Source organism: Nannobrachium achirus, assembly GCF_963921795.1.
Source record: "Nannobrachium achirus genome assembly, chromosome: 4".
Taxonomy (NCBI): Eukaryota; Metazoa; Chordata; class Actinopteri; order Myctophiformes; family Myctophidae; genus Nannobrachium; species Nannobrachium achirus.
Window position 1 is genome coordinate 66,396,950 of NC_137813.1, and position 24,858 is coordinate 66,421,807.

General features: G+C 42.3%; 2 protein-coding genes across 2 annotated transcripts; both read right to left on the reverse strand.

Moving 5' to 3' along the window:
* Positions 1-885: 885 nt before the first annotated feature.
* On the reverse strand, positions 886-11,346 carry LOC308283424 (UNC93-like protein MFSD11). The gene is made up of 5 exons (XM_080723856.1): positions 11,282-11,346; positions 7,993-8,089; positions 7,833-7,891; positions 7,301-7,469; positions 886-1,279 (listed from the first exon to the last, which is right to left on the reverse strand). The coding sequence occupies exons 1-5, from the start codon at positions 11,295-11,297 to the stop codon at positions 1,072-1,074; spliced, it is 549 nt and encodes a 182-aa protein (XP_080579982.1). The 5' UTR covers positions 11,298-11,346; the 3' UTR covers positions 886-1,071.
* A 2,622-nt stretch (positions 11,347-13,968) lies between these two features.
* Positions 13,969-24,314, reverse strand: LOC308283427 (ataxin-2-like protein). The gene is made up of 5 exons (XM_080723860.1): positions 24,175-24,314; positions 21,447-21,492; positions 19,281-19,337; positions 17,006-17,077; positions 13,969-14,777 (listed from the first exon to the last, which is right to left on the reverse strand). Exons 1-5 carry the CDS (start codon positions 24,189-24,191, stop codon positions 14,649-14,651), a joined length of 321 nt encoding a protein of 106 aa, XP_080579986.1. The 5' UTR covers positions 24,192-24,314; the 3' UTR covers positions 13,969-14,648.
* Between the last annotated feature and the right edge of the window lie 544 nt (positions 24,315-24,858).

Sequence of the window (24,858 nt, forward strand, 5' to 3'; positions counted from 1 at the left end):
ATAAATCGATTACCGATGCATCTCGATTCCATTCCATCTCACTGTGTGATAAAAAAAACAAAGTGCTTTCTAATGAAAACAGATGAATTTACTTCCATTATATGTCATTGATAATATAAACAAATGGAAGGGAGTTGTAGTAAAAATATATAACATAAATCATAACTCAATACTTCTGCTAACCATCCAAAATCAAACAATAATACTGTACATTAAGCAGCTTTCTTTTCAACATACAAAACATGTATTGGAATATTAAAAAAATAAAAATTACACTGTAAACTGATTGACAGGCACTGTCAACAGTCAGAGCGAAGGTAAGCCGGTCAGATGCTGTGGGAGTCCCTCCTTGCGGCCTCCAGGGGCGTCACACGGTGGGGGGGAGTGGGACTGAGTTACTAGGGCCCAAGGTGGAGGGCCCTTAATTATTTTATACTTTAGCTATTGACAAATAGCATATATACAAGCTCAGCTTGTACATCTGCTATTTTTGAAAAGTGGTGAAAATGTGTGCAAATCTTTGAATGTATGTATTTTTGTCAAGATTTTTCAAAAATAGCAGGTCTACAAGCTCGATATACAGATCAATCTCAGAAAAAATGGAATATTGTGTAAAAGTTCATTTTCTTCTGTAATATAATATATATTTTTAAACTTTCATATATTCTAGATTCATTTTGCATTATGAGATGTGGATTTTTTTGGTTTTCGTGAGCTGTATGCCATAAAAAACTAAATTTAAACAAAATATGAATAATTCACTGCATGCATAATGAATCTAGAATATAGGAAAGTTTAAAAATAATAATTATATTACAGAAGAAAATGAACTTTTACACAATATTCTAATTTTCTGAGATTGATCTGTACAAGTGAGCTTGTATATCTGCTATTTTTCAGTAGCTGAAGCACAAAATAATGCGTTCTCAGTCTATGAAGAACATTCATGGGGGGCCCGCAGTGAATCCTTGTACGGCCAGGGCCCAGGATCTGGTGCGACACCCCTCCTTGCTGCCTCCACCAGGTCAGATGCTGTGGTAGTCCCAGTCCCTCCTTGCAGCCTCCACCAGGTCAGATGCTGTGGTAGTCCCAGTCCCTCCTTGCTGCCTCCACCAGGTCAGATGCTGTGGTAGTCCGAGTCCCTCCTTGCAGCCTCCACCGTCCACTCAGCCAGGAAGAAGGACAGGGAGCCCATGAAGCCCACCAGCACCAGGATGAGCAGCTGCCAGTGGAGCAGCAGGTAGTTGCTGTAGCCGAACGCCAGCGCCGCCATGATGGACTGTGAGTGTGAGTGTGTGTGGGAGGGGGGGGGAGAAACACAAACACTATGTTACTTATCGTCGTTGTCGGGTGAAAACCTTGTATGTCCAAAACCGTTCGTTTTGTATTTATCATTTTAAAAATGATCTAAACTAGTGAAAATAGCCGATCTACAAGCACACAACGCCTCGCACCGCGAGGCGTTGTGTGCTTGTAGATCTGCTATTTTCACTAGTTTTCTGCGAAAGTCTTGTGTGATAAAGCAGGGCTTTGCTCGGGTAGCTCAGTCGGTAGGGCTCTCGCCTTTGGACCACATGGTCATGGGTTTAATTCCGGGCACCGCCAACTCAGCGTATGAGTAGCACGGCTTGGCAAGCTGTGCGGCAAGTACTGGGAGCTGATGGTAGGTGTGGCGCTCCACCTCAGCAGTCCATCTCCCAGGGGTCTAGCGCATTGTAACGGGGACAGACTCCCGCGTGTTACCGGCTGATACCGACAATAAGCCACTCCCGACCTACTTTACTTTGCTTTACGAAAAAACGTTCAAATCTGAAACTTGGAGATACAAGGTTTCTGACCGACAGTGATGTTATGGAGGTATTTAGCAGACGCTAGATCGGCGAGGGAGGAACACAAACAGCGCCGTCCAGACATTTGCGACAGCTATCGTGTCCGTATCGTTTGAGAATGAGGGGAGAGGAGGGGGAGGTCCAATTCATTCTCAATGGAGGTCACGTGTTTTTTTTTGTCTCTTGCAAATCTCTTGGCCAAAAGACAGCCTTCGGTTGAGCAAGAGACACGGCAACGACATGAAACCACGTGACTTACATAGAAAATTAATTGGACTCCCCCGCCTCCCCTCATTCTCAAATGAGACGGAGAAAATGTCGCACGCATATATGTGATTGCGGCCTAAGACTCCCTAATGGGGAGATAAGCGACCGTCACGTCGCATACACAAACTTTAGAAGGCAATGGTAGCCAAGCAGGAGGGAATATGGGAAATGGGACAGATCCATGTTGATGACATGACTTTAGAGATACTGTGTACCGCTTTGCAAAATATGTAGGAGCAGTGTAAAAAAATGTGTTTTGCAAGAATCGGCCTCACGGTGGCGCTAGAAGAGGGCCAGGTGAGAGATCTATCCATCTATCCATCTATTCATCTATCTATCCATCCATCCATCCATCCATCCATCCATCCATCCATCCATCCATCCATCCATTTATTAATATCTAGAAGAAATAGGGTAAGTTAATTGGTGTCATCACAATTGAATGAAACGATTGTGCTTAAGTGATGTAGTAGGGCAGGAGAGAGGGGTCTACCAGCACCCCAATGACATGTTTTCGAAACCTGTTTTTTTTGGACCCTTATGATGTCTAGTTATGATTTCTGCTTGTTGCCGTCGCCAACTAATGCCCCATGGGGTTCATTTTTAACCTTTTCTCACAACTATTCCCAATCTGAACCATACAATGGTCATAACAGAAAATGCCATAACTCTTGATGTAAACAACCTACAGGGACAAATGAACACACTTTTCTATATGATTTTGACCCAGGGAATTCATTAAAGTGGTTATTTTTAACATTTAAGCACATCTTGACCCTATTTCAGGACAGAAACGGCGAAAAATAACCCAAAAATGATCAAAACACGTCTATACTTCTCTTTGTACAGATAAATTAAGGTGTATTCTTTTTATACCACAGGTTTTTTAGGACCCTTATGATGTCTAGTTATGATATCTGCTTGTTGCCGTGGTCAACGAATGTCCCATGGGGTTCATTTTTAACCTTTTCTCACAACTATCGCTAATCTCAACCATACAATGGACATAACAGAAAATGCCATCACTCTTGATGTAAACAACCTACAGGGACAAATGAACACACTTTTCTATATGATTTTTACCCAGGGAATTCATTAAAGTTGTTATTTCTAACATTTAAGCACACCTTGAACCTATTTCAGGACAGAAACAGCGAAAAACGACCAGAAATGTTCAAAACACATCTATATTTCTCTTTGTACAAATACATTAACGTGTGTTCTTTTTATACCACATGTTTTTTAGGACCCTTATGGTGTCTAGTTATGATTTCTTCTTGTTGCCGTGGTCAACTAATGTCCCATGGGGTTCATTTTTAACCTTTTCTTACATCTATCCCCAATCTGGACCATACAATGGACATAACAAAATGCCTTAACTCTTGAAGTAAACAACCTACAGGGACAAATGAACACATTTTTCTATATGATTTCGACACAAGGAATTTATTTACGCCATCATCTTTAACATTCAAGCACATCTTGACCCTATTTCAGGACAGAAACAGCGAGAAACTACCAGAAAATGTTCAAAAACATCTATATTTCTCTTAGTACATATAAATATTAAGGTGTATTCTTTTTATACCAATTGTTTTTTGAACCCTAATGGTGTCTAGACAATATTACTTCTTGTTGCCGTGGTCAATCAATGTGGCTTGGGGTTCATTTGAACCCTTTCTTACACCTATCCCCAAAACAAAACATAAGATGGAGATAATAGAAAATACCATAACTCTTGAAGTAAACAACATACAGAGACAAATCAACACAGTTTCCCACATCTTTTGCACCCAAGGAACTCATTAACGTGGTTATTATTAAGATTCAAGCACATTTTGACACTACTTCATGGCAGAAACTGCAAAAGAATTGCAGAAAATATTCAAATCACATCTATATTTCTCTTTGTACAACATTTCTAAGGTCACACGTCATGTTTCTTAGTACCCTAATGGTGTCTAGTGTCAAGATTTAGTAGTGTTGCCCAACTCATGTCCCATGGGGTTCATGTTTTTTCCCCAGATATGTTTTTGGGCTTTCATGCCTTTATTGACAGGACTGTAGACTGACAGGAAACGGGGAGAGAGAGTGACACGCAGCAAATCTGGACGGGCTCGGGGATCGAAACAGCCACCCACTGCAGGCTACACAAAGCCTACTGTATGTGGGATGCGCCCAGACCATTTTGAATCGATGTCCGTAAGTTAGCAAAGAACAATTTCACTGGTCAGTGTCTTCCATCTCATCAAACTCCACCTCATCCTCTTCCTTATCATCATCATTATCATCACTGAGGACAGCCAACAGGTCAATGAGAGATTGGGGAAGAATTGGCCCACAAGACCAGACAGGCTCCAAAGTCCCTCCTTCCGTCTTCTGCCACCCCTGACCTTCGTCATAGGTTTAGGCCCCCACAAGATTGGCTCAGCTGCTGGCTTGTAACAGGCCACTCACTCTATAGTTCACCTGCTGGATGTGGGGGATGAGCATATTGGCAGAGGGGCAGGTGGGCAAAATGCACTCTAGACCTGCTGCAGAGGGTCTTGTCTTCTCCCACCAGTTTATTCAGCATCTTGCTCCTAGCCTGGTCGACTGATGTCTCGTGTGCTTGATTTTACATCACACACGTGAAAGCTTCCAGCTGTTCCTGCACTTCCGGCTTCAACTTACACACATTGCCCAGCTGGCTGTAGAATGATTGTTACGATTATTGCTAAATTTGGTCTCTCAAAATGTTGCATTATACATAATGCAACATTTTGAGAGAAATGCTTGGCGATGAGTGTAAGTTGAAGCCGGAAGTGCAGGAGCAGCTGGAAGCCTTCGCGTGTGTGATGTAAAATCAAGCACGTGATACATCAGTGTCCAAAAATGTGATTTGCAAGAATCCGCCTCATGGTGGCGCTAGAAGAGGGCAATGTGAGAAATGAGGGGTGGCAGTAGTGGTTTGGCAGCCGAGGAGTGTGTGTGCAAACTAAGTTTGTCAACAAATAGAAACTAGACTAAAATGTCAGGGTGGGATTACTGGAGAACAGATCCAGTAGAACTAGCTCACCGCTTGTAGATCTGCTATTGTCAGCATGCAACCAGTGTAAAATTTGACATTATGGCGCCATCAATGCCCGTCAAAGTTCAGGGCAATGAACAAGTTGTTTTGAACGCCTCGCTCATGAATGACCCATGGCTACGAGCTAGCCTCGTACCCGCCCCTCTTCCAGAAACCATTTCATCTTCTGGAATCCTCCTGGAGAACGGAAGTTGGTCGTTTACTAGGCTAGCTACGAGCAGGGGTGTCGCACCAAATTCTGGGCCCTGGGTACAAGGATTCACTGTGGGCCCCCCATGAATGTTCTTCATAGGGGGAACTGTACATATTATGCTCAAAGATTTGCACACATTTTCACGACCTTTCAAAAAATAGCAGATCTACAAGCTCGCAGCGCGGTACTCGGTGCCGCGCTGTGAGCTTGTATATCTGCTATTTTTCAATAGCTAAAGTATGACATAATTAAGGCCCCTCCATCTTGGGCCCTAGTAACTCAGTCACACTTTTCCCTAGCCTGGTTTCCAGCCTGTTCACTCCGTTCCGCGATTTGTTTTGTCTCTCCACATCACAGTCTGGGGGGGATTCATTTGACTCGTATTTCAGGAACAAGTTGTGACGTAGGCGTCGTCGTTGCTGATTGGATGTTGTTCCAACGTATCAGAGTAGGGTTAGGGTAGCTATTTACCTGACTTTCGCCAGATGGTGGCAGCATTGCGTATATAACGCTCTGCTTTACCATCTGGGCTTGCTCGGCCAGAGTTGATAACACTCGTAAAGTCCCGGGCCGGACCAATCAGCGGCAGCTATGGGCGGGCTCTGAGCGGCTCTGAGCCAATAGAGTCTGATTGCAGACCACGTGGAAACCCAGGAGGCGGATTCTGGGTGCAACGTCATACACAGACAGGCCAATATGAGTGGTTGGAGTTGGCACTCCCAGACTGTGATAGAAACGGCCACATCCAATCACCTGCTACAGAAATTCAAAAAATGGCCCGCCCCTTACATCGAGTCTGTCCGAGAGAGCCCAGATGTAAGGCAGAGCGTTACGGACTGCTGCAACTATCTGGCGAAAGTCAGGTTAGGTAGCTATGTCATCAGCCAGCCAATACAGACTGGTATATTTGTCCCGCCCCACACCACAGACCAATCGGAAGCCGCGGTGGCTGGAAAGCCACATGGTGTTGTTCCAACTAATCTGAGCTGCGTCATCAGCCAGCCAATACACACTGGTGTGTTTGACAGACATCACCAAAGACCAATCGGAAGCCACGTCTGTGTGAATCCCGCTTCTATGTCCCACCTCCCCTTGGAGATAGGAGGCTTTCCAGACTGATGCGGAGAGACAAAACAAATCGCGGAACGGAGCGAACAGGCTGGAAACCAGGCTAACTTTATAACCCCTTGTGAGGGCCCTGGCTACGAGACGGGGGGCTTTTACTAGGGGTGGGCGATATGGTAAAATACAATATCACGATATTTTCCCAAGCTGTATCACGATACACGATTTTATCACGATTCTTTTTCATATTGGTTTTTATGGTTATTTTTCAAGTTACTTGACAAAAAACTAGACTCTCTGGGTTCCTTTTGGGAGGTCTAATTTGAACTTTACAAGTATGTAACTCTGACAGTATACAAATGAAACCGGAGACCTTGACATTTTAAAGTTTGAGAGCTACTGATTTTGACCGTAATGTAGGTTTACCGTATTTTCCGGACTATAAGGCGCACTTAAAAGCCTTTAATTTTCTCAAAAAACGACAGTGCGCCTTATAGTTCAGTGCGCCTTATATATGGATCATTCTTTGACATTGACATTCCCTTTAGCACAGCTCCATCTGTTGGATGCATAACGCAACGGTAGCGTCTATTATGTGCGCCTTATAGTCAGGTGCGCCTTATATATGAAAACAGTTTGAAAATAGACCATTCATTGACAGTGCGCCTTATAGTCAGGTGCGCCTTATAGTCCAGAAAATACTGTAAATTGAATTCTGCAATGAATCTCTGTTTTAACGATTAAACAGGATTTTTTACAAGGCTCCCTCAATTGTATCATGATATATACGATATCTCTGTAAAGGCATATCATGGAGACATTGTATCGTCTCAACGATAATTATCACCATATCGCCCACCCCTAGCTTTTACTCACTGCTCTGTGGAGGAGCTCTCTGACGACGAGTCCACCAGGAGGCCCGGTCCAGACGTCGTCTCCGAGGACGACGTGGGGTCAGGGTCCGGCTTCCTGATGAGGAAGAACAGGAAGCAGCCCACCAGGCTGATGACCGTGAGCGAGATGAACACCGTCTGGCGTGCTTTGTCTGACACACACACGCGCGCGCACACACACACACACACACACACACACACACACACACACACACACACACACACACACACACACACACACACACACACACACACACACACACACACACACACACACACACACACACACACACACACACACACACACACACACACACGATGGACACTCATGTGCCCACATTAAAAAGTATGAACATTGCAGGCAACCACGAAAGTCTGTTTTTTCTTGGCAGTAAATGAGAAAAAACCTCCCTCCCTCAGGATATGCAAAAACATGAATTGTAATTGCTTCGTGTACACTGACAATAAAGTAATCTTCTCCATCCATCCATGTAAAAAATAAACATCTAAAATACCTGTTATGTGAGTTTGATGGTGCCATGCGAAATATATATAGAGGTTTCCAAAGAACAAGCTGCAAAGAGAGACATGGACATGTTCAAAGAGTATTACACACAAACATACGGTTGTGCACAAAACACAGCTAGTCAATGACGGCAAGTAAACGAGAGTCACCTGAACTGCAGCAAGGCCCAGAATATGCCACTGTTCCTGCCGATGGTCGTATCACTGGAGTTGACGGCCAGCACATAGCCCTGGGCCGTCCACAACACTGGATGTATAGATCACATAGATCAGAGCACATTTAGGAATTATTTTACACTTTAGCTATTGAAAAATAGATATAGAAGTAGTACTTGTAGATCTGCATTTTTTTAAATTTGTGTAAATCTTTGAATATATCTTTTTTAAACTCAAATAGGCCTATTTGCTTCTGGGGAGGGTCCCCTTGAAAAACATATCTTGAGATGGGGGTCCCCAGCCAAAGACATGTCATTTTGGGGGTCCTTAACATGAAAAGGTTTGAGAACCACTAATTCAGAAAAAGGATTTAGAATATATTTAAAGAATCGGGTAAGAAATATTCAAAGACTTGCACACGTTTTCACTTTCTTTTTTCAAAAATAGCAGATCTACAAGCTGCCGCGCTGCGAGCTTGTAGATCTGCTATTTTTCAATACCTGAAAGAGGTTAAAATCTAAAGCGACAAAGACGCATTCCCGGGCCTTAATGGGTTAAACCATAGGCATATAAAGGTCGACGCCTCCTCCGACAGGGGACGTTGGTTAAAGAAGACTGGCAAGCTTCCTGAATTCTGAAGGACGCTTCCTTGGGCGTCACAGAATGGGACGCTCGGTAGGCCAATTAGATGCGGGACTGGTGCTGGACTGGCGGGACTCCCTCTTTCCCACTGCAGGGGGCAGCAGAGTGCCTTCCACAGTTCTGCACTTCCGCCAGTCCTGTTTTACCAGTCGCGCCAATGAACTGCTGCGGTGGAGGAGGTATTTAGCTTTTTATATCTCTGGGTTAAACCCTATATTCTATTCTTGGGGGCACGGTGGCGCAGTGGTTAGCGCTTCGCCTCACAGCTAGAAGGTCCTGGGTTCGATTCCCGCCAGGGGACGCTGTGGGCACTGGGGGCGTGTTCCTCCCTCCGCATCATCAGCGCCCACACCCTAGGTGGGGTTGGCGATAGGGCCTTTCTGTGTGGAGTTTGCATGTTCTCCCTGTGTCTCCTAGGGTTGATACTCTCACAAAAACATGCAGTAATCCTGATCTCAATAATGCCTCCCCCTGGCCAGCCGGGGCGCCTGATGGAGGGGAAAGGAACTGGTTGGAATAACGTGTTCCTTCCATGCGCTACGTCCAAACCAGGGAAATCTCCACTGTCAGGTGAAAAGAAGCAACTTGGGCTCCTCATGCATAGAAGGAAGCATGAGGTCAGTCCGTTGTCTCCCCAGGCGCGGCAGAGGGAGAGCAGAGCCCAGGATTACATATGCAATTGGCACTGGGTGAAAAATGGGTTACAAAATCGTGGTATAAAAATTAAGAAAAAAAAGAAAAACGTATATTCTTCGTTGACCATCGGGGTCTCCCAAGGTTCAGTGTTCTGGCCCCCTACTTTCTCCCCTTCTACGTCAAATCTCTTAAGACGATCTACAAGCTGTCAACACAATGTGAGCTTGTGAATCTGCTATTTTCATGAACGTTCGCCTATTATCACTGAATGTTGGGCCTATTGTGTGTGTTGAAACAGAAGGGTGTACAGTAATGTACTCCACATTGCTGTAATTGTACTGTAATTGTATTGTAACGTGCCGCCTGGATAATGCTAACCTCGCGTCACCAGGCTTTCTCGGGGGAAATGTTTAAATAAGATGAAAAATAAAAAAAGTGGCAATAGCAGATTTACAAGCTCACAACGTGTCGCGATGCGATGCGTTGTGAGCTTGTAGAACGGCTATTTCCACTATCAATTTAAGTGCAAGTATAACGATGTCAAATATGTCAGTAATTTCTTTGTATATTTAGGTTATGTGTCATATCTACCATGTGCGACTTCAAAGGCTAAAAGCCAAACAGAAAAGTAATTGTCAACGACAAAAACTAAATTAAATCATTAATCGCAATTATTTGAGTGACAATTAATCGCCATGAAAAATGTCATAATCGTGACAGCCCTAACTGTAGGCTATACAGTGTGTGTGTTGCTGCTCGCGAGCAAGCCTGGCTCTTTAGTTGAGTGGTAACGTACGCGACATCTGATACATAGGTCCCGGGTTCGCCTCCCGGCCGAGGCTACATTGGTGGCAGCGGTACAAATAGGTACTGTCGGAGTGCTCCGTCAGTTCCTTGGATGTTGTAGACAGACTGTCAGTGGAGCCTAGCTACTGACTGGCACGTGTGGACGTGCTTCCAGGTAGGGGGGGGGGAAGACCGTAGGCTATACAGTGTGTGTGCGTTGCTGCTCTTTAGTCAAGTGGTACGCGACCGGCCAAGGCTACAGTTCTACTGTATGTATATGAGGTTCCATGTAACCAGTAAGACTCCCTAATCGGGAGATAAGCGATCGTCAAATCGCATACACAAACTTTAGAAGGCAATCGTAGCCAAAATGGGACAGCTTCATGACATGACTTTAGCTTTGTGTGATTTTAGGCCATAATCTGTAGGAGCAGTGTCCAAAAATGTGTTTTGATTTGGCCTCATGGTGGCGCTAGAAGAGGGCCATGTGAGAAATTTGGGGTGGATGATGATTTGCCATCCAAGGAGTGTGTTGCAAAGTTTGGCATTGATAGGGCCAACGGTGGCAGAGATATGACTAGGGCAAAAGTGTGACGTGACGGACAGACTGACAGACAGCCGGTGGAGCTTTTCATAGTAACTGCGACCTATCGGTCGCAATCAACATAATCAGGATTACATGAGGTTGTGTGTGATCAATATGATCAGGATTGACTGATGATGTCCTGATCAATATGATCAGGCCTAAATCAAGAGGTAGATAGATAGATACCTTTATTATCCCAAGGGGGAAATTCAGTTGTCCAGTTGTAGCATAGCAGTATACAGTTATTTACAAAGTTACAGAGAAGTAAGAAAAAGATAGATAAGAGGAAAAAAAAGAGCAGTACAGTACCAATAAAGAGAAGGTGCATCGATAGAGGGGGCGAATAATATATAAGTATATATACATAAAGTGTCTTACAAAAAGAGACCGTAACAGTCAATGCTAGTTAGTGCAACAAGTATCTCACTGACATTGTTAAACAAAGCAGAATACTCAGAAACTACCAACACAACTTAATAGTGCAAAGTCAAAAATCATTGCGAAAAACAAAAACAAAAAAAGCAGCTCAGAGAAGAAGAAACTAGGGAGCGTGTCACCGCAAGACGCACATGAGCAGGTTCTATGCAATCAATATGATCAGATGTGTGTAATCAATGATATCCAGTTTGTTACCTCTATGTTGCCACATGTTGTAAAAGCAGTGAACATGAACATGAAGGCAAATCCCACGATGATGATGTTCAACAGCGATCTCCCCTCTGGAGACATGATGACGTGTAGTGTGACAACAAGTCAAGTGTAATCAGTGTCTACTCCTCCTAAAAGGAACAGAAAAAGACACATTTATACAACCAACTCCAGTTTATTGTCACATCATGCTAAAGGTATATAAGTGATTAGGTGAGTGTCTTTGGTGCAAGCTTCACACAAATATTGCAAGCCCACTAGCAAAGTTCCATTTATTTGTATAAACATGCCTTAAAACAGGAGTTACTTTCAGTCAGGAGAAAAACGACATCTAGAAGGCATATATGAAAAATGCAAGGTGATGATTTTTCCTTGGCCTCTAGGCAGTGCGCATACAAAGGTTTACACTGATCGGTTGAGATATCGGCCTGTTATAGTGCCATCATGAGGCTGATTTGAAAATATCTAAGTTCCTTCCTCTGCCTAGTGGGAATGTGTGTGTGCACAATTTCACCAAAATTGCAGGCTATGTTCATGATTTGAGGCATTTTGTTCAAAACAGAGCAATCCTGCAAACTTTGAAAGCCAATCTTAGCCAATGAGGATGAAATATGGAAAATCAGACGGATCCATGTTGATCACATGCCTGTAGAGCTACTGTCTACCGATTTGCGTAATTTCTGGACTAAATCTGTAGGTATACTATAAAAAGTATAAATACCGGTATATATATTTTTTGCAAAACTCGGCCTCATGGTGGCGCTAGAACAGGCCCATGTGAAGAAGAAAAAAACGTGGGGCAGAGGTTCTGAATTGGCATTCAGGGAATGTGTGTGCAGTTTGGCAGCGACCGGGCCAGCGGTGCCGGAGATTAGCTGGTAGCTAAACAAACACATTCCCTGGATGCCACACAGGGACACATGGACGGACAGACAGGGTGCAAGACAGTCTCAGCCATGCCTTTCGGCCTGGTGGAGACAATCATGACACATTACAGCAGGGGTGCCCAAAGTGCGGCCCGGGGGCCAAATGCGGCCCGAGGACAAATATTATACGGCCTGTGACTTTATTCCCATAAATTGTTTTATAAACGGCCCGTCAGCACCGCCAAACAAGAATATTTTCCCAGCGTATAATTTTTCAGGATTGTTCCCTGTTGTCTCGAGTGAAGGGGTCAAAGAAAGGCTATTTTATAGTAACTTTTACCTTGCACATCCGGTAACATTTGGTAATGTGAGTTATTTGTGTTTTGTTCAGAGCACACACCTGACAAAAGAACATTGATATTAAATATTGATGATAGTTAAATACAGTCGTTTAAATGTGTACATTATGCCTAGATTTAGTCGGCCCTTAGAGTGTTTTTATATTTTCTAAGGTGGCCCCCTTTTTGAAAAATCACACTTGTGTGAACTGAGCGGTGGTGTGTGTGTGTGTGTGTGTGTGTGTGTGTGTGTGTGTGTGTGTGTGTGTGTGTGTGTGTGTGTGTGTGTGTGTGCAACAGCGCCCCTCCCTTAACATGTGTGGTCAGAAAAGGTTACTGCAGGCTACGGACACGGAGACAGACATACAGACAGACAGACAGACAGACAGACAGACCCACACACACGGCCACGTATAGGAGCGTTGTGACCACCGCTCAAAAAGTTTGGACACCCCTGCATTACATGGTTCAGAGAGAGCCACAAGTTAGGCAAACATACTAAAATCAGAAGACACAATAGAAGCAAACCCAGAAACAATTATCAAAAGCATTTTAAATAAAGTATAGGGCCTAATGCCAAAGTAGTATGAGTAAATACAACAATAAATGTCAAAGTGTGTGACAGTTTCTCATTCGAAAACCAAACAGCAGCAGATCAAATACCCATACACAATGTATTGCATGTACAGTAGGCTATCCATAGCATTTGGACACAAAGTAGTAAATAGAAGGCTAAAATAATTCATCCACAAGTTGTCAGCAATCCCAGAAGTACACGGTTTGACCTTTGATCACAAGGAGAGTCATTTATTGCAGTGTTCGTTTGAGTTATTATCATGAAATCACACTCACCTTCTGTCTGCATGTAGTTCAACCCTGTGGCTGCTATTGTTTGTGACAGGCTGACAGCTCATAGCGACCTCATCAACATGGTACTTTAGCTGAATAAGAAATAATACATATGTTATAATAATAATTCAAGAGCTAAGAAACAACTCTTGTCCATAGAGTAGGACAACAAATGAAGAAGTAGTCTTTCCAGGCAGCTCTTCTTGTTTTTCTTTCCTGCAGTGTAGACAACGCACAGCGTATTACTGCCCTCCGCAGGTCGGGAGTAGAACTCATTTGGCATTATCCTCAGTGAACATTATTTATAGCAGTGGTGGAAGCCTCTAGTAATAGCTTATCATTATTTTTAAGTAAATGTATCAATACTGCTAAGTAGAAATACTCTGTTACAAGTAGAAATCCGGGATTATAAATAGACTTTACCAAAAGTACATTTTCAAATGCATACAATGTGTCTTTTGAAAATAGCAGATCTACAAGATGCGACGCATTGTGAATGTATTTAGATGAAAATGAGAGACTGTGAGAGAATTACGAGATCATAAAACTTTATTCAATCAACAGTACGAGTATAAAACATGAGTTTGTATTTCATCAAGTCAAGCTGCCTATCTTCATGTTTCTCTGTTAAATAATGTCCATCCACCCACCACACCCTCCTGATCCCTTCTTTGGCCTGTGTCTTCTTAGCGCTGACTATAGCCCCTTTTCCACAGGCCCAACACCACACCACACCACACCGCCCACTTGTGCCAGGTTTTCCACTACAAGGAAATGGGTAGAGTGGTGTGAAAGTGGTACTAAAAAGTATCCAATCTAGAGTAGGTCTGAGCTAGGCCTGACCTTTCATTTAGACCACCAGGATATAGTTGTAATACATGATAATAGAGTATATTGTGTTATAATAACCACTATTATAATCTATTATAGTGTATTATAATTATCATAGTAATACATTAATACTTTATAGTGTATTATAATCACAGTTATAATCCATTATAGTGTATTATAATTTAGTATAGTTGTAATACAAATTTATATTGTATTATAATCACAGTTAAAAGGGTCAAATTGTTTCTTACCGATAGGGGTACTTTTGTGTAGTGGAAAATGAAGATATTTTTAGGTGGTGTGGTGTGGTGTGGTGTGGTGCTAAAGCTGCAGTCGAAAAGGGGCTTTTGTCAGTCAGTCCATTGGTCCATCCGTCTGTCTGTCCAACACTTTGGTCCCAATTGAACAACAATGTCCTCATAAACTGTGGGCTTCTTCAGTGTAACTTCACGGCTCCCGGACAGAAAGCTATGAGGAGGCGCCGGGGCTTGGACAGGGCTGGGCGGAGCTACGGCTGATCGGCAGCTCCTTCGACAAATCGGAGAGCGGGCTTCGATGACTGGCATTTGGATCTGCCAATGGGGAGAATTCAGCCACCTGAGAGAGAGAGAGAGAGAGAGAGAGAGAGATTTTTTTCATAAACAACTAAATCGATTAGCCAAAGGGTCTTCAACAGGGGTTTGTCTCCTTTTTTATATTAGCCACTTCTTGAACCCTAGTGTCCATATTCTGAGAACTTTGGCCAAAAATAGAAAATAGATTTAATTTAATTTATCATGATATTATCCTCCATTATGCACTGGGATCAATTCACCTTTTATTTGCCAAGCTGTCGGACCAAAATGAAAATTTTCGGGAAAATTAGCTCAAGTGGAGTTAGGAGGTTTTGACCGAAGGGCTTTTTACTACTTGTCATTGGTTCAATATTATTTTAACCAACACACAGACGTAAAGGGTGTTCAATAGCCCTGATTTATGCCGAAAAATCTAAAACCTCAAAAATTGAGTAAAGAGGTTTTGGCCAGACAGTGACGTTATAATATACATACTTGATACAGTCTTTTTCTCACTCCCTCAGACCTGCCAACCCTGGCAAATTTTTTTGAGTACTCATGCACCGCGCCCGCGCAGCTCCCGCGGTGCAATTTTTGTTGTTTTCCCGCACAAAACAGCGTATATTTTGGGGGGTTCCATGCACCTTTTTGGGTGGGACCTTTACAGTTATGTTAACAAAATTTCACACCAGAAATGTAGCACATTGCATGTCTTGACTTACACTAATAGGAGGAGGCAAGATGTTAGAACAACCTTTTAAATAAAAATGCCATTTGGTCTGGAGAAAAAGTAGGCTAGTATTACCAGGCAATACAGTAGTTGCATTGGCAATATTGTTGACAAATCTTTAATAAAATATACTAACTGCACTTGCTCAGAGTTAGTTAACAATAGACTAGCAAAACAGCCGATCACCAGGAATGAACATACATCAATATAATCATGTTATTCAAATTGCAAAATAGCTTTTCATTGTCAAGTAGGCTATTTATTTACATAAACCTGTCTTTGTTAATTGAGCAGCCTAAATAAAACCACATTTCTGTGCAAGATTTGCATGAAGTTCAAAGTATTCAACTCATGTAGGTTTCTATTCCATCCATTAATTGACATATAGGCCTACATTGTGTATAGATCACATACAGCCTAGTCTGTATATTCATTCATATAGGCGGCAGGCTACTCATTGTTGATAGACCATTAATGTCTTCATATATTCACAGGTGATAAATAATTTGTTCACTGTTAATGTTTTTGACAATAAACATAGGCCTAATATTCATTCATTCATACTCGAGTTAAAGTGGAACAGGCAGCCCAGAATTTTATCCAATCATGGCCAATGTATGCTTCAGTTCATTGTACTAAGAACTGGGTCACACGTTTTGACATTTTCCGACTGGTTGCTCGCTGCAACACCGTTGTATGACGGAGTATAACTCCAGGCGGACCGCAGCCGCTCGTTGTTTCGTTTCACCAGCGACGCCAGATAGGTTTAGGTTAGGCATAGTACAAGATTTCACCACTTCTCACCATCGTGGCTGCTATGACATGTGAATTCACCTAAGAGGAGGATTTTAAAAGTTTATTATTACCTGTTAAACTCGTTGGCAGCACTAAGGGGCGAACAGTCGCTGTGCATTGACTCGCACGACACCACGGCCCTTCTCCGTATCATCTTCTTTATACATTAATCTGATTAATATCGCCGTTATGTATCCGATCGATAACTCGTCGGCGTCGCTGTGAGATGCGTGCATGCTGAACTAAACCAAGACCAAAACAAACAAACTCCGTCCGCCAATCGGTTAAATTCTTCTTCTGTCGACAAAACGAGCATCGCTTCCGTTCTAGTGCTCCCCAGCGCCATGCGCCCCATTCACACACCATTCATGTGGTGCCTGGGAGGAACTACACGGCGTGGAGCAAAAATGTTTGCCTCGCTTTGAGCCACAACACAACGGAGAATGTGTTATGTTACCATCCCCCGATAATGCGTAGCCACTAGAGGAGTTTGCGTACCTGCGTACAGAGACTAAAAATGCGTGCTTACTACGCAAAATGCGTACAGGTTGGCAGGTCTGCAAGTATAGAGGGTTATGCAGCCCAACAGATAAAAGGTGCATTGATCCCAGTGCATGATGGAGGATAATTTCACGATAGATTTTAATCTCCACGATACGATTAGTGTGAGTGTTTTATATCACGATAAACGATAACAGAGATTAGCGTCCCATCCCACGACTAAGAACTTCGACCCGTGTGTTTACCTGTGAGCTTAGTGTCTTGAAGATGCCCTCGTACACTGTGCCGTTCTTCACCTGCACGTCACAAGTGGAGCTCTGCAGACAAACACCATGACACGTGGCAGGGAAAGAAAGTACTACAACAGGGGTATTCAAACTTTTTTTGTCTCAGGGCACCCCATGAATCTTTTTTTTTAATCCGAGGCACCCCTACATTATAATTTTCACTCCCAGCACCCTTATATTTATAGCATATCGTCGTTGCCGGGTGGAAACCTTGTATGTCCCATGAAACGTTCGTTTTGTATTTATCATCTATAAAATGTACTGAACTAGTGAAAACAGAAGATCTACAAGCACACAACGCCTCGCGATGCGAGGCGTTGTGTGCTTGTAGATCAGCTGTTTTCACTAGGTTTGTGCGACAGTCTTGTATGATGAAGCAGGGCTTTGCTTTACCAAAAGACGTACACATTTGAAACTTGGAGATACGAGGTTTCTGCCCGACAGTGACGATATTTTAGTGATTATGTTGCGAGGAAAACGTTGAGATAATAGCCATTTTGGTTAGAACTGAAAATAACTTTGTACTTCAAGTTTAAAATGATACTAAATATTTTTTCAATTGTCCAAATAAATTCCAAATATTGTCAAATGATCTCGCGGCACCCCTGGACTGCCGTCACGGCACCCCAGGGTGCCCCGTCACCCTCTTTGAAAAGCCCTGTACTACAGTATCAACACTGCAATGTAGAAATACTCTACAAGTAAACGTTCAGAATTCAGTATTACATTTTACTCGAATAAAACCACAAAGATGTTGGTATCAAAATGTATCAAGTATCAAAAGTAAAAGTAATCAAGTTTTCAAATGTATAAAATGCATGAAAATACCTTTGGAAATAGCAGAACCACAAGCTCACAATGCGTCAGATAGCGACGCATTGTGAGCTTGTAGATCGGCTATCGATTTACTATTATGTAGTATACAGGGCTGAAGTAGGTAATGTTTTGTGATAATCATCAAAAACTGGTAACTAAAGTTTTCAAATAAATGCAGTGGAGTAAATGTACAACATGTGCCTCTTAGATGTAGTAGCGTAGAAGTAAAACTACTGAAAATTGGAAATCCATAGCAAACCTCTTTGCCGAAATATAATCTGCGAGCTTGTGGGATCTGCTATTTTTGGCTAAAGTTTTCCTCAGAATGAGAATAGGGATGCTAGAGTTCAAGTGGTGAAGCTTTGGCAGCCCCAGGGGCGTCAATTGGGTATGGCAGGGGTATGCAGCTGCCATACCTTGGGTCCAGGGGGAAAAATAAAAGTTACTTTTAAATATAAATCCATGAATGTCTCTTTGTCTATCTGTTCTGGTTATTATGTTGTTACAGTAAAATAACTACAAATGCAAAATTTAACCAAATGGTCACTTTAACATTATTGTTAATTGTGGCACGTTTACTAACATGCCAAGTTTAGCTGCACTTGAACGACCGTTCCAGGCTGCCATATCCAGCCGTAGAAACAGGGGGGAAAATGAAATGTACTTCTTAAAGGGATCCCTGGCTTATACGACAAATATGCCTTAATACATTATAATTGTCCTCTATAACTACAACGTAAAATTAAAAACACCTTAATTATTTTATTTCTTCTAGAAATAGCTAATCTTTCACTCAACAGGGGAAATGCCCGTCACAAGTTGATGATGTCATAAATGTCATGTGTGATCTATCCCTATGGAATGTATGGCATGCATGTGCAAATACAAACAAACTTAAATCTTCCTATGGTTAATATGAGCATCAAATCAATATCTCAAATGTGTTTTTTGCACATGCATGCCATAAATTCCATAGGGATAGATCACACATGACATTTATGACATCATCAACTTGCAACAGGTATTTCCCCATTGAGTGAAAGATTAGCTATTTCTAGAAGAAATACAATATTTAAGGTGTTTTTAATTTTACATTGTAGTTATAGAGGACAACTATAATGTATTAAGGCATATTTGTCGTATTAGCCAGGGATCCTTTTAAAATAAATGTATCGTGCGCCTTCGCGCGCGTGCAAGACACCAGTCATGTTGCCATACCTTAGCTTTTTCTGAACTGACGCCACTGTGCATGTGTGTGTGTGTGTGTGTGTGTGTGTGTGTGTGTGTGTGTGTGTGTGTGTGTGTGTGTGTGTGTGTGTGCGTGCGCGTGCGTGTGTGACTGTGTGTGTGTGTGTGTGTGTGTGTGTGTGTGTGCGTGTGCGTGCGTGCGTGTGTGTGTGTGTGTAACAGGACTCACCACGACCGCAGTGAGAAAATGAAGCATGCGGGCATTGCTGTAGACGCCCTCAAACACCTGCAGGGCAAAGACAACACAACGAGCACAAGGTCAGGCTCTCAAATGACACACTAGCTCTGAACCTTGACCTTAAACAACAAAACAAAAAGAAACACATCGTTTACACCCCCCGTGGCGTACTAATTCTGACTTCCATACACCCTGACAACAAGCCACTCCAATGGTGTCTCTTTGCACTCGACCGACACAAAGTACATGTTTTGGTGGAAATAATGTCAATAATAATGGACTAAGCTTTTTGCAGCTTGTGTGTGATGCTGTAGTCCGCAGGGGTCAGCAACCTTTTTTGAAATGAAGTGCCATGTTTTTATTTTCTAGAGTGTAAAGCCTCGATCAGAGTCGTGTAGTCTTTTTGAGTCATGAAACTACGTTACGTCATTCCTCGCGGTGAAGAGCTTTCCACCGCGAGTCCTGACACATCTCTCTGTTTTTACTTTCAGACAGATAGGCTCTTCACCCCGTTCACTGATTGGTCGACCTGACCCAGTCAGTCACGGTGAATATAGGACTTCACCGTGACTGACTATGATGGCCTTCACTTATTTTCTTGAGGTGGAAAGCTTTCCACCTAAAATTTGCGGTGGATAGCTCTTCACCGCAGACTCTGATCGAGGCTTTAGTGTGCCTAAATACTTTATAAACGTTAAGGACGTCAACAATTACAACACCAGAGGCAGCGCCAGAGATCACGTTCAACCCAAAGTCAACTCAAACAAAGGGTCAAACTCGTTCTTCTGCTATACAACCAAAATGTGGAACGCCCTACCGAAGGCCTTAAAGGAGTGTGGTTCCCTAGCATCCTTTAAAATCGCCCTGAAAAACCACTTACAGGCGGCAGCCATTCGCAACTGGCAATAACAAACCTAGCCCCAGCCTCCCCTGACCCTTCTTTGTATTTACCTACTGTATATATTTGTTTGCAATGTATATTTTATTTACTTTTTTTACTATATCTACTGCATAGTACTGTGTTCTATCTGTCTGTCATTCAATGTTATATGAGATACTTCAATGGTTTCCTGTGTAAATAAGCCATGTGCTTTCCTAGGATCTCCTTTTAGTTGACCTTGCACCAGTGAACTGTACCGTCATGAAACTGTACCTTTTTCTATGCAAACTTCTAATAAAGTCTTCAATCAATGTCAACATACATTTTAATGACACATATTCTGACATATTTTGATTGGCAGGACATTGTTATAACGATTTAATTGACCACGTTCTCTCTCACACTTCTGCCAGTGTGCCGGTGATCACCCTCCCCTTGGCACCCGTGCCTAAGGTTGCCTAGCCCTGCTACAGTGTGATCAAGTAGGAGCATTCATGAAAATGAAAAAGGTCAGTCCTTGAAATGAATAGGGTTGAGAATCACTAAGACAGAAAGAGTCTGGTTGTTGTTGTTTTTGATTGATTGTTTGATTACTATTACTAATACTTTATTAGCCGTTTGCGTAGGAAAAGCACAGGACAGTACAGTTCAGATGCAAGGTCTACTATGGCTAGGGCTGTCACAATTATTAAATACTTGTCTAATCACAATTATGTGATGTAATCGCAATAATTTTGTCATAATCGTTTCCATGTTGAGAAATGTTAATATAGTTTCAAACACACTTCAAAAAGTACTGGAAACTGCAGATCTGCAAGCTCACAACACGTCGCATTGTGAGCTTGAATGAAGCCTTAAGCGCTTTGCACACAGGACAGCTGCGTTTTTTTTGTTTTTTTTTCGTTTGCTGCATGAATAAAACGCATTGGATTAGGTGTGCAATGCTGTGCGGAATTGGCGCTGCGGATCCCAAAAGGAGTCATAAAAGGAGTGATGAGTTTTTTAACGCATGCGACAAGACGCACAAATCGAACTGGGTTCGATCGAGAAAAAAACGCACGGCCGCAGCCACTCGTCGCACGGCCAATTCGGATCCGGTGTGCATGAGGTCGTAGAGAATCATTGTTTTCTTTTTAAAAAGTGAAATTGTCCGTTTTATCCGTACGGATAAACGCGCCTGTGTGCAAAGGGCTTTACTCAGTTCATTTTTGTGTGTATTGTTTTGTGTGTATAAATTGTGTATAAGCTGTTCCAGAAAGAGACATTAAAATACTTACGGGAGATGACTGACTCTGTGACGGTGGCTTCATTGTGTTTCTTGTCCTGAAAGAAAAAAAGAAATACAGATAAAATAAAATAGAAAGATTAGTTTAACGCTATAAGCTGGTTATTAACACTTCTAGTGCCATTCTTTTTCTAATCATCCAGACAGTGTGACGCCATTCACTGCGCTTTATTTTGAAGAGCCCCAAAAGCCACAATCGTGTCCGCGTTGTGGAAATTCACTAGATAGACCGGGGTGTTTACTTTCACAAGTAAATGAAAAATTCGAAACGCGGCCGACACGGCCCAGTGTCGCCGTGAAAAAAAGTGTTTCTCTGCGATCAAAGCGTTTTTGGTAAAAAATGTTGATCAAATTTGAACTTGGATGAATTGTATTTCTATGCCAGGGGTTTTCAAAGTGGGTGACGGGGCACCCTGGGGTGCCGTGACGGCAGTCCAGGGGTGCCGCGAGATAATTTGACAATATTTGGAATTTATTTGAACGCTTGAAAAAATATTTAGTATCATTTTAAACTTGAAGTACAAGGTTGTTTTCAGTCAGTTCTAACCAAAATGGCTATAATCTCAACGTTTTCCTTGCAACATAATCACTAAAATATCGTCAATGTCGGGCAGAAACCTTGTATTTCCAAGTTACAAGACCGTCGCACAAAACTAGTGAAAAGAGCAGATCTACAAGCACGCAAGTAGATCTGCTGTTTTCACTAGTTTAGTACATATTTTAGATGATAAATACAAAACGAACGGTTTCCACCCGACAACGACGATATGCTATAAATATAAGGTGCTGGGAGAGAAAATTATAATGTAGGGGTGCCTCGGATTAAAAAGAATATTCATGGGGTGCCCTGAGACAAAAAGGTTTGGGAACCCCTGCTCTATGCTATGTTATTGGTCACAAATTAGATTGCTAATCTATCTAGATGTTTCTAGCTAGGATATGGGATATGGCTGCCCGACCGGGGTCAATTGTAGCAATGTGTTACTATGCAAGCAGATTTTATTTTATTTATTTGTATTTTTTTGGTCTGGGCTTACATATACTTTCATGTTAGTAAATGGAAAAATAAAATCACTAAATTTCAAAGTAAAACATATTTAAATACAAAAGTATAGGCATACATTTGAAAAAAAAAAAATGAATTAATATTTACATAATTGCAATGAAATACTGTATATATAAAACATGATTAAGTAACAATTACAAGTCAAACGCTATAAGGGCGAGTGGTGACTGTAGGGTCATGATAGAAAGTTATCAAATAATGTGTTTTTCTTTAATTAAGTGATATGGAGGAGGAGGCATTTAGAAACACAAATATTCAATTCAATTGAGTAACTGTCTGTAAAGCAGTGCTGTGTGACTGAAATCTTATGAGTAGTATTACTAATTATGGCACATATGTTTCTTATAACAAAAGATGACTAGTGAATTTCAAGTAGTCTGTGAAGGACAATGTAAAAAGCGTTACTTTTGACGCTACTCTCCTTATTAATTGAGGGGAATTGTTTGAGAAACCGTCGTTTAAACTACATTTAGGAAAAATACCCAAATAAGCAACTACGCTTTATAGAATGAAGCCCGCCCAGCCCCCCCACCCAACCTACTATTATTTTCAAGCGTTACAGAGAGAGAGAGAGAAATGTACACTTATAATAAGCAGACATGGCAACACACTGGTCACTAGGAGGAACAACAAAGTTTATGTGAGGTGACAACAAGCAGCTAGGCCAGAGGCGTCAATTGGGTATGGCAATGTATGGCAGCTGCTATACCTTGGCTACAGGGGGAAATTAATGAAATGTACTTCTTAAAATAAATGCATCATGCCTATTGCTAAGGTATGACTGGCGCCTTCCACCAGTCATGTTGCCATACCTTAGCTTTTGCTGAACTGACGCCACTGGCAGCCAGGCTGGTCAGCTGACACCAACACAATGGGCCAGCCCAGATAAACTAACATCACAAACAAGGCACAGCATCGACCCTGCATATGCATGTCACCCTCATTATTACTATTCTAAAACGCTATTAAACAGTTATTACTAACAGAAAAATCGATTTAATAACGAATTATGTTTTGAATACACATACACACATGGACCCCTTTGGAAATATAGTGCTATCTTGGGTTATGCTTTTAGCATCCTTTTGCATGAGTCTGTACCTCTGAGCTTTTGTTGGTATCGTTGTTAACTGTTAATAAAGTATTCAATCAATCGAAATCCAATGAACAAAAAAATAATTGTTTAAAAATAGCATATAGCTTTAGTGTAATAGTACAATAGCACGTCTATCTGTAATAACCTCACTACGCCTTGATAATAACATGCCATGGTGTGATCTTGTAGGCATAGACAATGTATGCATGCCACCATATAAAAATACTGCTTTATGAGTTAATCGGACAAATCAATGCAGTAGCCTATACATATTTTTAATCAATGCAACGTTTACGTTGATGCATAAAATAACAAAAAGATATGTTAAAAACACACACACATTCTCGATTAATACAATAATCGAAAAAAGTAATCGACGGAATGAGCACTATTTAAGACAAATCGACAGCTGCAGCCATCATCATTTATTAGCCTACATATTGTTATTAAGTTAGCCTGCGATAGCTGCTGGCTAACCCCAGCTCTAGCTAACATGACTACTTTAGTAGTGCTTGTTTCTGAACGTGATCGTGCTGTAGAAGAGAAGATAAAAGGTACTTTTTAGTCATGTGCATCCCTGTCCATCCGCTGCTAATGTCAACGCTGTGATCGGATCATCATCACAGCCATCATCATCATCGACAACAACAATAACAATAATACACGCGCGCACACGCACACACACCGTCTCTACCGTCGATGAGGACAACAACAAAAACACTGCGACGAGGGGGCGCTCGATTCAATAACAGCCGGCGAATGGCCTGCTCCCTGCTGCCCTGCCGCCGGCGGGCGGGGCTGGAGACCAACAAATGTATATCACCGTTTCCGAAACCCCTTAATTTTTTTCTCCCAATAGTTTCTTTTTTATCACTATTATTTCAAAACATTTTCAAAAAACATTTCCAAAAAGCAACACATTTAATTAATTGAAAACTACATACTGTAACGACCCTGCAAGAGATCAGGCCGTAACTCGCTCCGCCAAGCGGGCTAGCCTTCTTGGGGCAGCGGGTTGCTTCCTCGTCTGCTGAGTGGGGGGCTGGGGTTCGCGTCCCGGTTGGAGCGAACTGCCTCACTCAGTCTGCTAAACGTTACATTGGTGTCAGACGGGCGGACCCGTGGAGCGTGCCCTCGCGTGAGGGACGTGAGGGACCGGCCGTGTGCAGTGAAGCGTGAAGCGCGAGGGCGCGCTTCTGTGAGGAGGGGGTAGTGTAACGACCCTGCAAGAGATCAGGCCGT

Bases quoted from the DNA above. Each gene is read 5' to 3' on its own strand.
- LOC308283424 (XM_080723856.1), bottom strand. The intron at 7,470-7,832 runs GTATTTTAGATG...TGTGTGTGTCAG, and splicing joins CCATCAAACTCACATAACAG to ACAAAGCACGCCAGACGGTG. The intron at 1,280-7,300 runs GTGAGTAAAAGC...TCACACTCACAG, and splicing joins GAGAGCTCCTCCACAGAGCA to TCCATCATGGCGGCGCTGGC.
- LOC308283427 (XM_080723860.1), bottom strand. The intron at 17,078-19,280 runs GTGAGTCCTGTT...GTTTGTCTGCAG, and splicing joins ATTTTCTCACTGCGGTCGTG to AGCTCCACTTGTGACGTGCA. The intron at 14,778-17,005 runs GTAAACACACGG...TCTCTCTCTCAG, and splicing joins TCAAGACACTAAGCTCACAG to GTGGCTGAATTCTCCCCATT.